The sequence below is a fragment of the Podarcis raffonei genome, chromosome 4 (genome assembly GCF_027172205.1).
Source record: "Podarcis raffonei isolate rPodRaf1 chromosome 4, rPodRaf1.pri, whole genome shotgun sequence".
Lineage (NCBI taxonomy): Eukaryota > Metazoa > Chordata > Lepidosauria > Squamata > Lacertidae > Podarcis > Podarcis raffonei.
Genome location: NC_070605.1, coordinates 41488125 through 41503403, shown reverse-complemented (window position 1 = coordinate 41503403; position 15279 = coordinate 41488125). Strand labels below are relative to the sequence as shown.

The 15279-nt window shown below is 39.4% G+C and overlaps 1 protein-coding gene across 6 annotated transcripts in view; it reads right to left on the bottom strand.

Moving 5' to 3' along the window:
- Window positions 1-15279, bottom strand: part of EPHA6 (EPH receptor A6) — a 394139-nt gene that overhangs the window by 315084 nt on the left and 63776 nt on the right. For all 6 annotated transcript variants that reach the window (XM_053386366.1, XM_053386368.1, XM_053386363.1 and 3 more), the window contains exon 2: window positions 9128-9192. Coding sequence is in view for 5 of the 6 variants with exons in the window: in XM_053386368.1 (XP_053242343.1) it covers window positions 9128-9192 (65 nt within the window). In the remaining variant the exon portion in view is untranslated. The remainder of the gene's footprint in view (window positions 1-9127; window positions 9193-15279) is intronic.

Here is a 15279-nt window from a genome sequence, read left to right as displayed (position 1 = left end):
TCAGGGCCCCACCCTCCCAGACCAGGTGGGAAAAAGGCTTGTAACGCAGGGAGCAGGTCTTCAGGACTCACAGTCAAGATCTTAGTGGTGTGACTCGCAGGCTATTTGAAGGAACTTGTTCTTGTACGTGTCAGCCAGCATCTGCTCCATGGCGACTTCTGCTTCTTGAACTCCAGAAATGTCAAAGAGTCGTAGAGTTGGAAGGGATTCCAAAGGTTATCTAGTCAAACCCCCTACAATGCAGGAATCTCAACTAAAGCATCCAAGACATATGACCACCCAAGCTTTGCTTAAAAACCTCCAGTGAAGGAGAGTCCACAACCTCCTGAGGAAGTCCATTCCATAGTGACATAGCTCGTACTGTAAGACAGTTCTTCCCAATGTTTAAGTTTAGTCAGAATCTCCTTTATTGTAACTTGAAGCCATTGGTTTGACTCCTACCCTCCAGGGCAGGAGAAAACAAGCTTGCCCCATCTTCCATGTGACAGCCCTTCAGATGGCTATCATATCTCCTCTCAGTCTTCTCTTTTCCAGGCTAATACCTAGCTCCTTCAACCATTCCTCATAAGGCTTGGTTTCCAGACCCCTGATCATCCTGATATCCTCCTCTGCACACGTTCCAGCTTGTCAATTTATACTTCTTAAGTTGTGGCACCCAGAACTGGACACAGTATTTCAGGTGTGGTCTCACCAAGGCAGAATACAGAGGTACTATTACCTCTGTACACTATACTTCTGTTTATGCAGCCTGGAATAGCATTAGTTTTTTTTGCTGCTGCATCACACTGTTAACTCATGTTAACCTTGTGGTTCACTAAGACCGCTAGATCCTTTTCACATGTACTACTAGTAAGCCAGGTGCCCCCCCCTTATATTTGTGCATCTGTTTCTTCCTGCCTATGTGCAGAACCTTACATTTGTCACTACTGAAATTCATTTTGTTAGTTTTGACCCAGTTCTCCAATTTGTTAAGGTCAGTTTGAATCCCAATTCTGTCTTCTGCAACATTAATTACCCTCCCAGTTTGGTATCACCTGATTTTTTTGTCTGTCATTCAGCTTCATTCTCTGCATATTTTGTTACCATCCTGCTGACTCCATCCACCAAAGTCTCTCTTAGGTCGCTTTCCAACTCAGTTCCTAATTTTCTACACAGAAACTGTTGGGTGGCCTCCATACTAGTGCTGCAGATGTCATCAGATGATTAGGGCAAGGTTTGTGTCTCTAGTGTTCAGATGTAAGCCAGTGCCTGCAGCAACTCGCACACTAGGTTTTTGTTGATGTCTAAGTCTGTAGGCTGTTCAGGGAAGCCAGCAGTTCCCTCAGCTTGTTGCTTCCTCCCTCCCTCCCCCCGCTGCCTGCCTTCCTCCCTCTTCCCCTTCCCACAGTACATCTCCTTTGACCTCCTTAGGCGTGTCCCTTCTACAAGCAGTGCCCTTCAGTTTGGCAACAAGCATTGGTTTGGTTTTGCTTTCTTTAAAATTCTTAAATGTGCCCTTCAGTTTCAGAACAAAAAAAGCTTTCAGGGCAGCTCACATGAAACAAATAATAATTTTTTTAAAAAAATAATTTAAAGTGGGGAAATAACCTTTACAGATTATAAAATAATAATAATGAAATAGTTTTAATTTTAAAATACGGAACAACTCAGAAACTGCAGGAGCTGGCATACTTGAATCCAGGCTACCCAGTTCTTAATGTAACAACATCATTTTAAATTTTTTTAAGAGTAGATAGCTTCAGTTACACAGGCATTCTCTGCTACCAAGTGGACAGGCTGCTATTCCCAAATATGAGAGAGAATTCCAGAACAACCCTTGATGTACTAAATGGTATTGGACAATCTTTTATATCCCAGCCTCAACAATTTGTAGACTAGAAATCTTAACAACTTACCTATGTGTATGGATGAGATAATGAAAATCACAGAAATGTGTATTTATTTTTTGAGCCTGATACTCAATGGTTCTTCAGATTTGATACATACAATGCTGTAGTGCTACATTTAACATAGTTAGACACTTAGCTATAAGGTGCCAACTTTGTGGCTAAAAGGAGAGTTTGAGTCTTTTTGAAAATAACAGAATCTCTAATGACAAGTGCTTGAACTTTGCTCCTGCATCACGATATCTGTGGAAACATGGCAATTTCTGAAACATTTCTGAGGCAGTGACATGCAACTACTCCATTTGATAGCTTCAGGGGGTGATTCTGAATAAAATTACTGTTAGTGGTACTTCCCTAGCCTCTAAAATATATCAGAACATATACAGATATGAATTTCCATAAACATTGACTTTATGTTCAGTATACAAGCTTATTTCCCATCTTTCCCAAGATTTCAAATATTCAAGTAGACTTTTTATTCTTTACACTTACTGCCCTTTTCACTATTGTCTGTGTGACTATAAACATACAAACTGTACTTTTCCAACTGGGTGAATATTCAAACCAAATCAATTTCTTTTAGCAAACAAAATAGAATTGAGCATGCACACACACACACACACACACACACACAGAGAGAGAGAGAGAGAGAGAGAGAGAGAGAAGTGATGTCAGAAATGCAATCTGGAGAACAAGAGTGGGCTGTAATGTGCATAGTGTTTTTGGACACTGAAGGCTACTTGCAACTGAAGCTGCAGGTTCCTACCACAATTTTAAACAAAGGACATATTGCCTTTCAATAAGGGACTGACCTACATCAGAGGCAAGGAACCTCTGGTCTGCAAGCCAATCTTGGCCCATCAGGGTCAATGCAGAGTGTGTCCTCCCAGATTGGCCATTGTCTAAGGGTGAAATCAGACATGCCACTAAATATGTCCCAAGAAGCCACATGGGGAGGTGTGACTTTCATCAGCAGTGCAAAGTGTCCACACTTGTTGTTTCAGAAGGAAAATTCATGGTGTAGTTTCTAATGATACATCTAGTTTGGCCCTAAAAGCCTTGAGAAGCTACAAACATGTATCACTTCAAGACAAATGATCATAGCTAACAAACTGCTAGTGGACTGACAGCTATGAGATAAACAATGCAAAGAGAGGGAGAGGGGAAGAGCGAAAGTGAGATGCCAGAGAGCCTAACAATGTTATCAAATTGGTTTAGGAAAAGACAAATATTCTATGGTTGAGTGAAAAATATACTGTGAATCATTATAAAAGGAAAGAGAAAAATCATACATCAACTGGAAGCAAACAACAAACCACAAAATCCTCAAAATCAACAATATGAAACAACTGTTTGCATAGTATGATAAATTTAGCACCACAGACTCCTTCCTCAAACTTTTAAATAAATAAATAAATCAGCAACTGGAAATTATTCAAAGCCTTAGAAGAGCTCACCAGGGAGTGGAATACATTTATGAAGTGAAGTAATTACATCTGTGGTTAATTTCATCGGAAGCTTGCTAACTGACAAGGAAGCATTTACAATAGCTGCAATCACAGGGATTACATGTTCTCGGGAGTCCTGCTGTAGCCAAACAATCTGGGGTGCTCGCACTAGACTGTTCAATGCAGATGTGTTCTAATTAGCTATTTTAGACACAGGTGTGCATATAAAAAAGTAAGCACAGCTTACTGATGTGCTGGAAGATTCACAAGAAACTCCCCATTTAACACTGGCACCATGTGGATTCCAGGCTCAGCATTCATTTAAAAATAAAATAGTGTTTGTTGCTCTTCCCCTTGTAAAGATAGCCTTGAAAATGTAAACTTCAAATTGATCCACTGAGATGAAAGCTATGGCTTTTGAAGCTACAGTGAGAGTAAATTTAGCACCTCTTGTCCTAGCAAGGCTCTTATTCCTTTAATATTAACCTGCTAAATCTTCAGTGGAGGCCTCTTGAATGCCCCAACTTCCTCAGGTGAACATGTGGTTGTAGGGAATGTAGGGAGTGGGCTCTTTCAGTGGCTGCACCTAAGCTCTGGAACTTCTAAGGGATGTCTGTTTTGCCTCTTTGCTAATGTCCCTTTACTGGGCAGTAAAACAAGCAAAAAACCCAACATTCTTTTTTCTTATAAACAGCATTGGTTCATAAGTGTTTTTATTTGCTGAGACTTAAAACAGAAAAGAAAAGCTCTGCTGAAATTGGTTTTAGTTGGATGATTTCTTTTTTATTCTACTGGTCTTAGCTTCATGTTTCAAGTTTTTTACTTTTGCATATTTATGTTCCTTTGACATCTTGTTTCGTGTTAGCTACCTTGAACTAGTCTTATTTATCTTATGTATTTATTCGAACAATAAATAAAAGCTGCGTAGCAGCCAAAATTCAGCTTTCTCCACTACTGCATTTCCATTCAGGGAAAAGTGTTGCCTGATATATTTCAACCTGTTTAAGACAGAGCGATCCTGCTGAGGAAAGAATGAAAAGTAGCAACTTTAGGTGGACTTACTCCTGCCCTTGCCTTCCCTTAGGTGGACTTACTCCTGGTCGGTAAGGGAGGTAGCAGACAATAGGACTGGAAAGGAAACACTTGAAGGAAACAGTGGAACCTTACAGTATAGACAGCTGCCAGTCAGCATAGTCATTACTGAGCTAAGGTAGGCCACTGGATAAAGTCAGTATCAGGCAGCTTCCTATGTCCATTTATCTCTCACATAAGGATATTTGAAAGTTATAAACCTGGATCACGAAATGTCAACTCTAGGCAAGAATCACATGAATGGAGTTTCAATACACCAGAAACCACTGTTATACAGAATTGCCAGGTACTACCTATTTCTTCCAAATCCATAACTGACTACACCTTATTTCTGATTAACACAGTTCTAAAGATAAACCTGATCTTTCAAAGATGTTTCTCCCCCCCCCCTCTCTCTCATGGCAGTATTACCACACAGCCTACATGCACATTTCATGAAATGGCCTTCTGATTTTAGTAGGTCCAAAGACAAATAACTTTCCGGGCCCTTTTCTGAAATACTGAGCCCAACTCCTGCTTATGGAATTATAAAAGTGAGAAAACAAATGATTGAAACATGCGTAAAATTGTCACTTCAAACACTGAGCGAAGCAGCACACCAGAAAGCAAACCCTTCATAGCTCTTTCCAGCAGTTCTGAAGCTTTATCTAATACACATGATATCCCCCCCACCTATTCAGAAGTGATAAATGATAATAGAGAGTACAGATTTGGGGGAGAAAGAAGACACTGAAGGTAGTGAGGAAGCTGTTGGAATAGTGGGGAGTAGCAAGCAGTTTGGGCTTCTCTAATTTGCTTGTTTCCCCCCAGAATCAAGTATAGGAATTTGTTACTGGGTTTTCATTAATTTCTTCAGATGGGTGGAAATAATAAAACAGAATGTCTGGGTATCATTTTAAAGAGCAGTCATGTAATCAACATAAGGGTCTAAACTTGACAGTTTTCAGAAATGTATGCCTCTAATTTTTACAAAGAAACAGAATATGCCGAATTCAGTTATTCATATAGACCTATTCAGAGCTATTTTTAATGCTCACTTCTAGGGTTTAATTAATATTAGTGAATTTCAAACAAGACTAACAGACTCTCTTAGCAGCTGAAATAACTTCTATCACTCACTGGTGGTATTAAACTTTCACCTCTCAAAAAAAAATGCTGATAAATTTTCTTCTTGGTCTCTCTGTGTGTGGCTGCAGCCCAATTCATATAAAATGCCAGATGTGGAGGATGTAGGCATGGCTTGGGGAAAACTTCCTTGGTGGCCAAATTAGGACCCCTGCTAGTTCTAATTAGGTGTGTGGGGTGGAGGTTCCTCAGGCTTTCAAGAGAATGGTTGTGTTTCAGCAGTCATCTCTCAGTTTAATAATCCAAGATGTAAATTAGCCTTGTTCTCCCCACACTCAGCTGCTTTGCTCCTCCATTCATGTGTTCTGTTAACTATACCTTTCCATTATGTCCAAATCAGGAAACTGGTTATTGGCTAACACTCCACCCCATTTTGAAAAGTAAAGATTATATCACCCTGCCCTTACGTTCACACGGAAGTTCCCTTTAGGTGCCAATACTCAGGATTCCCACCCTTTGGCATGCTTTGGATAAATAATAAAGGAAGGGTAAATGTAAGAAAGTAATATCATGCTCTTTCATTTCTCTAATTTAGTCTCCCTCTCAGACTTTCAACATCAGCACGTCACCTCTTTCCCCCTGTACACTAAGCAGCCATTTTTTGTTCATTATCCCATATTTCTCCCTCCATCTCAATATATTTTCATTTCCCATTCCCTTCTGAACAAGTCTTTGGTAATTTACATTACAAATTGTATTTTATTTTATCAGTAAAGAGCGGTGGAATCTCTGCCGCCTTCAGAGCCCTGTTACTTCTGCCAATCTGAGTGGAAGGTGAGTGTTAGTACTGTATAATTCTAACTGCAGGCCGATAGGCCTGAATTAGGCTCATTGCCATTAACTTGACTGGTTTAGAATGCAGTGGCTCTTTGACCCTAGCTCTGCCATCTCCTTCAAAACACCCAGTTTCATCTGGCTACTACCAGCATCAATTAAGGAGTAATCTGGTGGGACTTTTAATCTCAGATGAAGATGAATTAGTTTAAAAAATTGGAGTCATCTGCCTCTTATCATCCTATTGATTTTAAGAAGGCTTCTGCAGATAAATATAATAATAAATACAGTATACCACATCTTGTTTTCTCTCTGTTTTCCAGGGAAAACACATTTCAGAGTTAAAAATATAAAATACAGAGGACTGCAAATGTAAATTGTACTTATTAATAGACTGGAAATACAACCTGAGAATAAAAAGGATTGTAAAACCTTGAAAAATTAAATCTATAAACTTGAAAACAGTCTAAGATTAAGAAATACCATATTGCTTAAAGTCCCTAAGGGCAGAGTCACTAAAAGAACTTTAAAAAAATATATTTCGGTATTGAGGAAATATAATATATATTCCTAGAAAAAAAGAGCCAAAGGAGGAAACAAAAATTAAACCACTTTCAATACTCTCTGCACACAACCAAGCAGGACGTTCTGCTGCACAAAACTCACTAAATTGAAAAGGAGTTGCATGGTGATATGTGCCCCACATCTCTGATTATTTTGCACCATCTCAAGCATCGTCATAAAAACTCAGCATTGAAAAGGCAACACAACACATAAAAATAAATTATATACTGCCAACAGAATTGCTTAATTTAAAGAGTTCTCAGGATAAGAAGCTAATCTATAAAATGGATTAAGTGCTTAAATATATTGCATCTTAATTAAAAGTTGAACTATACAAGTTCCTCCAATGTGCTGTTAAGTGAACTAGCCAAGTGGAAAGCGTAACCTGATCTCTGAAGTGAAGAACTAATGATTTCTAGGGGGGGGGGAATCTCCTTTTCTCAATCTCTCACATGCACCAATCAAATTGAATTATGAATTTACAGCTGCTCCCACCTTTATGTTTTAATCATGAGAGCACTCCTGCCACTTACTTCCAGTTGTAAACATATAGGGCCTAGTTTTATAGGTACTGCTACGCACAGAAAAGCATGTGGACTGTCAATATTCTTTTTTGCAAGAAGTTACTTCCATTTGCCAATCAGAAGCTGATTCCAAGACCTTTTTTAATAATCCCTTCATACCTTAATAGTGCCATAAGATTGAGTTCACATAAGCAAAGCTGGAGATAAGTGGTTCACCAGAGGTGCCCATTATGAAAATTTCAACAATGCTAGAATCTGAAGGGGCCACATCATGGACTTGTCATTCTCACATGACATTACTTTTGACATTACCTGACCACAGTGAGTAGACCACATACTGCAGTGGCTTATACACCAGTAATATAACGTCAAAAGGAGCTGTAGGATCCAACTCCTAGGGGCTGAGGTCCCTTCGCCCCTCCCCAATAAAATATTTGAGGAGCCCCCCCCCCCAAGTTGATGGGCATTGCCATTCAAGTAGTGTGTGCGTGCGCTGTGTCATGTGGTTGATTATGTGGGGCAGGGCTTACCTGAGCCACCCCAATATTTTAGTCAAGTTGGCAGTCCTGGAAGGATCCTTGAACAACAGAAGCCAAGAGAGAAGCCAAAAGGCCCAGCAGGCTGGGAAATTATTTTTGCCCTGGGCGTGGGGCCAAGTGCCGTTATTGGTTAGTTGGTCCCATGCCCAGGGGAATGTCCTCTAATTCCTGCCACCATTGGCCAATTTTGCAGCAGAAGGACGAGCCAGCCTGTAATAGGCCAGTTCACAGAGGAACCCCAGGGCTCGCCTGCAAAGCCTCCTGTCCGAGAAGGAGCGAATGGATCTACTGAAAAAAGGCTAGGCTAGATCTGATTATTTTGCTGTTCATATTTTATTTACTGGAGCCATCATGTTTATATATTGTCTCTACCAAGATTGAAACAGGTGTACAGAATCACTCCATGGGTTCATTGCATACCCATAGTAGTCTCAAACTTTGTTTCATTTCTACAAATAGGAGTGTTGCAATAACTTATAACAAAATGTGGCAAGACTAGCAGTTCACCAGCTATGACAGCTGAGGCTTCATAAAGCACTCCCAACAATTTGTATCCTCAGTATTTTATATTTGCATAACATCACGGCCAGAATCCAACAGCTGACTAATACAAGTGCAGCTAGGGCTTTCCCCTTGTTAAGCAACAGCTTGCATTTGCTGATCCATGACTTCCATGGCTAGCAATGGGACCCTGTTCTGCAGATGGTTCATTGAACTGGGGTTAATGTTTGCAATAATGAACTTTTAAACCTGACAAAACAAAATCTAGGTAACATTCATATTCTTAACAGCAAGTAGGGAAATTTCCTATTTACACTTTTCAGATAGCCCTAATATACATTTTAAATCATGCTCAATATGATCTGAAGTATAACATTCAGTTTCATTCATATACTTTTTAAAACAGTAAATCATAATTTTCGCAAGGTTGCAAAAAATATATTCACACCTTAACACCAAAAATCCTAACTGTCATAAATATTTATGCTGTTTTGTATGTATAGCCTTTTATGTATGCAGTTCTATTATTAGAAATATTTACTAAATCCCAGTTTTTCATTGAGCTGAGTACACTTGTCTCTACTGCATTAGTCCTCAAAGTTACTGCCCATTTGTTTGACTTTATTTTAAAACTGCAAATGCAGAATAATGAAAATCTAAATAGATAGACTTACCCCATTTAGAGGATAGGTTTTCCATCCTAGCTCTCCAATTGCAGAGGTTGTATCAAGCAATACAACTAGAAATAAATAAAAGGTTAATTAGTTGAAAGAAAAACCCAATTTATACAGATATGAAAAAACCCTCTTATAGGTTTACAACTTGTGTGTAAATAACAGCTGCTTTGATTTTTTTGCATATCTCAGATAATGAAACTTACATATAGCAAACATTTACTTTCTACAAAAATAAGAAAAAAGATTGGCATGTTCTGAGGTTAGTATTAAAACATAACACATTAACACAGAAATACAAAGTGAAGTTGAAAAACCATAACAAAAGAAGAAAGAAGGGCAGTTCAGTGACAATGAATGCCCATTCTTACATCAGCCTCTGCAATAAGGCTCCTCCTCCTTCCTTTCTAAAAGTTCAAGGACATGGGAAGAAGCCCCATGCTATGATTTCTTTCCACAGCAACACCGCTTCCATTACAGGGAGACGCTGTTGTGGGAAGGGGGCAAGGCATGGGCTCCTCCTATGTGACCTTACATCTAAAGCACCAATAGCACACAGGTAAGAGCTCAATGTATAAAACCCAGGTGTGGAAGTTTCCACTTGCCCATTGGAACAAGCAAACCATGTTTCTAATTTAAAGTGCTGATGACTTGCTGCAAAGTAAGAATATTCAAAACGCCCGTGGTTGTGCATAACTCCCACCTGAGTTTTGACTGCCATTTTGAACCTAACCTAATCTCTTTGTTTTCCGTATCAGCAAAGTATATACATTTCTGCTACTATTTTCTAATGTGCACAACAGAGAAATATAAGAAGTGGAGTCCTCTTAAGATAAGTACTGGGAACTGTGCTTGTTCATAAATGATCTGGAGTTAGGCAAGGTGAGCAAGCTGGCTGATGACACCAAATGATAGAGGCTGTCAAGAACAAAAAGAGATTGCAAACAGCTCCAAAATTCTCTCTCCAAACTGGGTGGACAGGCATTAAAATGGTAAATGTGATTCAGTGAAAGCAAGTGTAAAGTGATGCCCACTGGGGTGGAAATATATTAACTTCATATACAGTGGTACCTTGGGTTACATACGCTTCAGGTTACACACTCCGCTAACCCAGAAATAGTGCTTCAGGTTGAGAACAGAAATCGGGCAGCAGCGGCACGGCAGCAGCGGGAAGTCCCATTAGCTAAAGTGGTACCTCAGGTTAAGAACAGTTTCAGGTTAAGAACGGACCTCCGGAACAAATTAAGTACTTAACCTGAGGTACCACTGTATATGTTTCTGGGCCTGAAATGGCAGTGACTGCATAAGAGAGATTTGGGGCCATGGTTAATAGCTGTATGAAAATGTTGATCCACAGTATGGTAGCTGTGAAATTTATTACGTGTTAGGCATCATTAGGAAAGAACCTGCAAATTTATTTTAACCACATTTATATACTGCTTAGTGGAACAAAAGACCTCTAAGCTGGTTACAGTATAAAACTGCCAAGAAGAAGAAGAAGAAGAAGAGTTTGGATTTGATATCCCACTTTATCACTACCCGAAGGAGTCTCAAAGTGGCTAACATTCTCCTTTCCCTTCCTCCCCCACAACAAACACTCTGTGAGGTGAGTGGGGCTGAGAGACTTCAAAGAAGTGTAACTGGCCCAAGGTCACCCAGTAGCTGCATGTGGAGGAGCGGAGACGCAAACCCAGTTCCCCAGATTACGAGTCTATTGCTCTTAACCACTATACCACACTGGCCCTCTACATCCTAATGCTGTTATACAAATTCATGACGTGACTGCAGTTGGAATGCTATGTACAGTTCTGTTTGCCTTATATCAATAAGGATATTGTAGAGCTGGAAATGGTTCAGAAAAGGGCATCTAACATTATTACTAGGTGGAACAACTCTATGAAGAAAGGTTGCAACTTTTGGGGCTTTTTAATTTAGAAAAAAGGCAAGTACAGAGGGGGCATGATAGAGCTGTGTAAATGAATGATGTAGTATAAAATGAGGCATGCTGTAGAGCAGAGGTCGGCAACTTAAGGCCCATAGGCCACAAGTGGCCTACAGGGGTCATTTAATTGGCCCACGAGCTGCCCCAAACTGAGCCGCCTGCTTGGCAAGTTCCCATGGGCTGCATTAAGCGGTGCAGTGTGGGGCAGGGACTCACTTCTGTGGCACTGTAAATCCCGTCTGTGTAGACGCAGACACCGGAAATCACACCTGTGAAGACACAGATGCTGGAAATCGTGGGTGGGCGGGTGTGATCCAGCTCATGGAGGGATCTCCACTGGAGTGAAGCAGCCCAGGAGAGGTAAATCTTGCCAACCCCTGCTGTAGAGAAAGTGGATAGGGAATCATTTACTCCCTCTTTCATATGGGTCATCAGGGTCATCAAAGGAAGCTTAGTGTGGAAGATTCAGCACAGACAAAAGGAAATTATTCTTCAAACAGAAATTTTTTATGAAATTTGTTACCATGAGGCATATCAATGCCAACTTGTATGGCTTTAAAAGGGATTTAGACAAATAGGTATTAGTTCCTTTAAAAGGGGTTTAGACTAATAAGTAACAGTTCCTTGGTAGGTGGGAGCACAACTGGGGAAAGTGCTGTTGCACTCATGTCCTGCTAGTGAACTTTCCATAGCCATCTGGCTGGCCAGTGTGAGACTAGGATGCTAAACTGGATGGGATTGTTCTGATTCAGCAGGGATCTTCTTATGTTTTTAAGATAGTTAAACGCATGCTGACTCCTTTAAAAGGTACTGAACTAGATTATAACGAGAGAGGCATAATCTATTTTGCCTCTGCTCCATAACATAGGAGGCAGCTCTACTAAGAACATCCAAAATTTTGCATGGATGAGTGTGACTGAAGAAGGAACACACAAACTAGGATGAGCCGCAAAGGCAATTAAATTGCCGGTAAAAATGCTTTTATTTGCATTATTCATCCAACGTAGTTTTTGGTATTTTGTGGAACTTTGAAAAAGTGTCTAATTGCTCTATGGAGAAAAATAAAGTTCAGTTTTGGAAGACCCAAGGGTAGTGAGTTTTGTCTTCAGCAATTTATTTTAAACTGTAAGCCTCTGTAGATAATACATTATGCACCTAATATTTCTCTAAGTAGAAATGACAGTTCAACAGCAGCATTAGGTGACCATAAAGTCTAATCTCTGTAGTAAGTCTCTGGCTTGCTTATTCGTCAGGGAAAGTTTGTTATAAGTCAATGTATGATGTTTGAATAATAAAATGTGACATAATTAGAGAACCAAATCACAAAGGTATTGATTAGGAAAATGTAATACAAGACAAGTGGGTTATGAACCTACAAGCTGTCCAGTTATAGTAAACCTCCACAACTAAGAGAGCAAAACACATCCTGGACTAATTGGTTAAGCTGTCTGCGGACAAACACCGACCCTCGGCCTATAAAGCGAGATGAGCGCACAACCCCAGAGTCATCTGCAACTGGACCTAACTGTCAGGAGTACCTTTACCTTTACCTTTACTCCTCATCCTAGTATAAAAGGAGTGATGAGGCAAGCAATACATGGAATGGCTTTTACATCCCAAAACCAAACAGGATGCTGCTGAATATTCACCAAGTATGTCTTTGGTGAACACTAGAAATAACTGTTTTGTATCACTGATAACATAGAAGAGCACAGAGGGAAGCTTTGTAAGATCACTGAGTCCAGACTAAAAATTACCTAACTGCTCTACTGCCTAGAGTTGCTAAAAAGACATTTCATATCTAAGTAAAGCAACTCCACAAGGACATACAGGTTGGTCTATGGATGTTTGCTCAGTATTCCCATTACATTATTAGGTCATAGTCCTAAATATGTGCTCAGAAGACTAAATTTTTTTTTATATGTGTTCTAAGCTATCCTCTCCCAGGATCTAGAAGAAACTTTCTGAACATGGTGCCTGCTAGATGTTGTTAGACTACAACAATCACCAGCCCCTGCTAGTGGGCATCAGGTTGAGGATGGCTGAACTAGTCTAGCTCTTGTACCCAGACTTTCTGATAGTAAAGTCATCCTAGTGTGATCATCAAGTTTGCACACACAATTTATTCTTTGGTGTCAATTTATTCTTCAAAAAATAATGACAACTAAGAGCTGAAGCTTTATAAAGTAAGCTACACAGCTGAATAAAATTACAGTCTCCTTGGCAAGTACCATTAGGCAATTAAAATGGGGAAAATATGGACCTCCTAACAATACAGCTTTTTTTATTTCAACTTTCACTAGCAGTATTTTCTACCAAAACAACTCTAAAGGCTTAGAAAATGTTCCTGCTATGCTGAAATCTTTGACAATATTTGCATAGAAACTTTTCTAGGATAATGGGTATAATAGATGCCTACCCAGGGTTAGTATTTTTAACTATAATTTTTACCGCTGTGCAAATTGTTCTGCCTGAAGAAAACAGTGCATTCAGAATATATTCAGAAGCCCCAAATAGCTGCCTGTTTTCCAAAAGAGCCTAATCCAAAAGCATAACAAAAAGTATAAAGGGGATTTAAAAATTTACATTAATACACTGAGTGTGGAAGTTGGCCTTTCTAAGGTTTGAAAGTGCAGAAATAAGCTTCCTATTTTGTACATTAAAAGAGGGGAAAGAGGAAGAACAAATTTGTATTGGATTTAGCAGGTTAATTTTTTAAAAATAATAATCTTAGCCTACCCCAAGAGTTATCCGTGAATAATTAGAAGTCATGATCCTTCTGTTTGCTGTGGACTAGTTTACTATAAAGTCTGCCATTTACTTCAATGGAAAGGGGAAAAAATCAGTTTAAATGTCCCATACATGAAGGGACTCTCTATGTACATCAATATACTGAGACAGTGCTTTTTTCTAAAAAAAAAAGTTTAGGGGTACTCTCATTTTGACTCAAGAAAATCAACATTTTGTAATTCAAATCAGGAAAAATAATTACAGTAAGTGGACAAAAGTACAAAGATTCAAAAAATGTTTAGGTGTATGTGTACCCCTGCCTACCCCCAGAAAAAAGCACTGCATTGAGGGAACACTTAGATACACGTCTTTGTTAGTGTAGTAACATCACAACAAACAAAGGCTGATGGGAGTTGTAGTCCAACAAAATCTGGATGTTAGCCACCCCTGCTTAGAATGTTCATAAACATTTTATGTATTGACAGAAATACAGAGTGTTCACAGGCAACTTTCTGATAAAATTAAAAGATATTTAAAAGCAGTGTTTCAATAATAATAATAATAATAATAATAATAATAATAATAATAATAATAATTTATCCCCTGCCCATCAGGCTGGGTTTCCCCAGCCACTAAAGATAGTCCTTGCTTTTCTGATGATGTTTCTGGAAAATCACTATTTCTTATTTGGCATTTGGGGATACTTGGAGGCCCAGATACTTGGATTTTAAAATGGTGCGATCATGCCTGCATGCCTGCATTGGAGTTGGCTTCTGCTATGCGAACAAACCCAGGCTATGTCTAAATTCATTATTTCAAGAGGTCTTGCACCCTGCCCAAATTGTAAGCACTGCCAAATGTGCTTGGGTTGCAGCTGCTTTATAAAAATTGCAACCAGTTTCCGAATATACGGTACCTGCTTCAGAAGCCTGTGGAGAGGCTGGCTGCTGCAAAGAAAACCAACACAGCACACCACAGGTACAAGAAAGAGTCTCAACAGTTGTGGGAGAACCCAGGCAATGCATTTTTGGTGTTGTGAAAAAGGTGTACCACAATGTCCCTATTTTCATCTGTTAAATGTGAGAAACTTCTGAATGTCCCAGTCCCAATGAACAATGTGCTTCTTGCAACAACCATTATTTATCTATGTATATAAAAAACCATATATCACAATATAATAAGAATACCTACACAGCTTATATAAAGGCAATATAACAATATCAATGAATGGATATTTAAATAAAGATACATTGGTGGCTCTGGAGATTGTTAGAAGCAAGAAGAGCTGTGCTGGCAAGGTATGAGAAGCGCATATAGGAGAACCCCCCCTCCCTTTATAGCTGTTTACTTTTGTTATTGTTTTCTTCGCTTTTTGTCTTTGCTGGGTTTTTATTCATAAAGTAAGATACCCTTGTTCTCAATAAATGGGAGAGCAATAAACAGTGGTGGGGGAGAAGAAAGCCCTGAGGCTAGGGGAGAG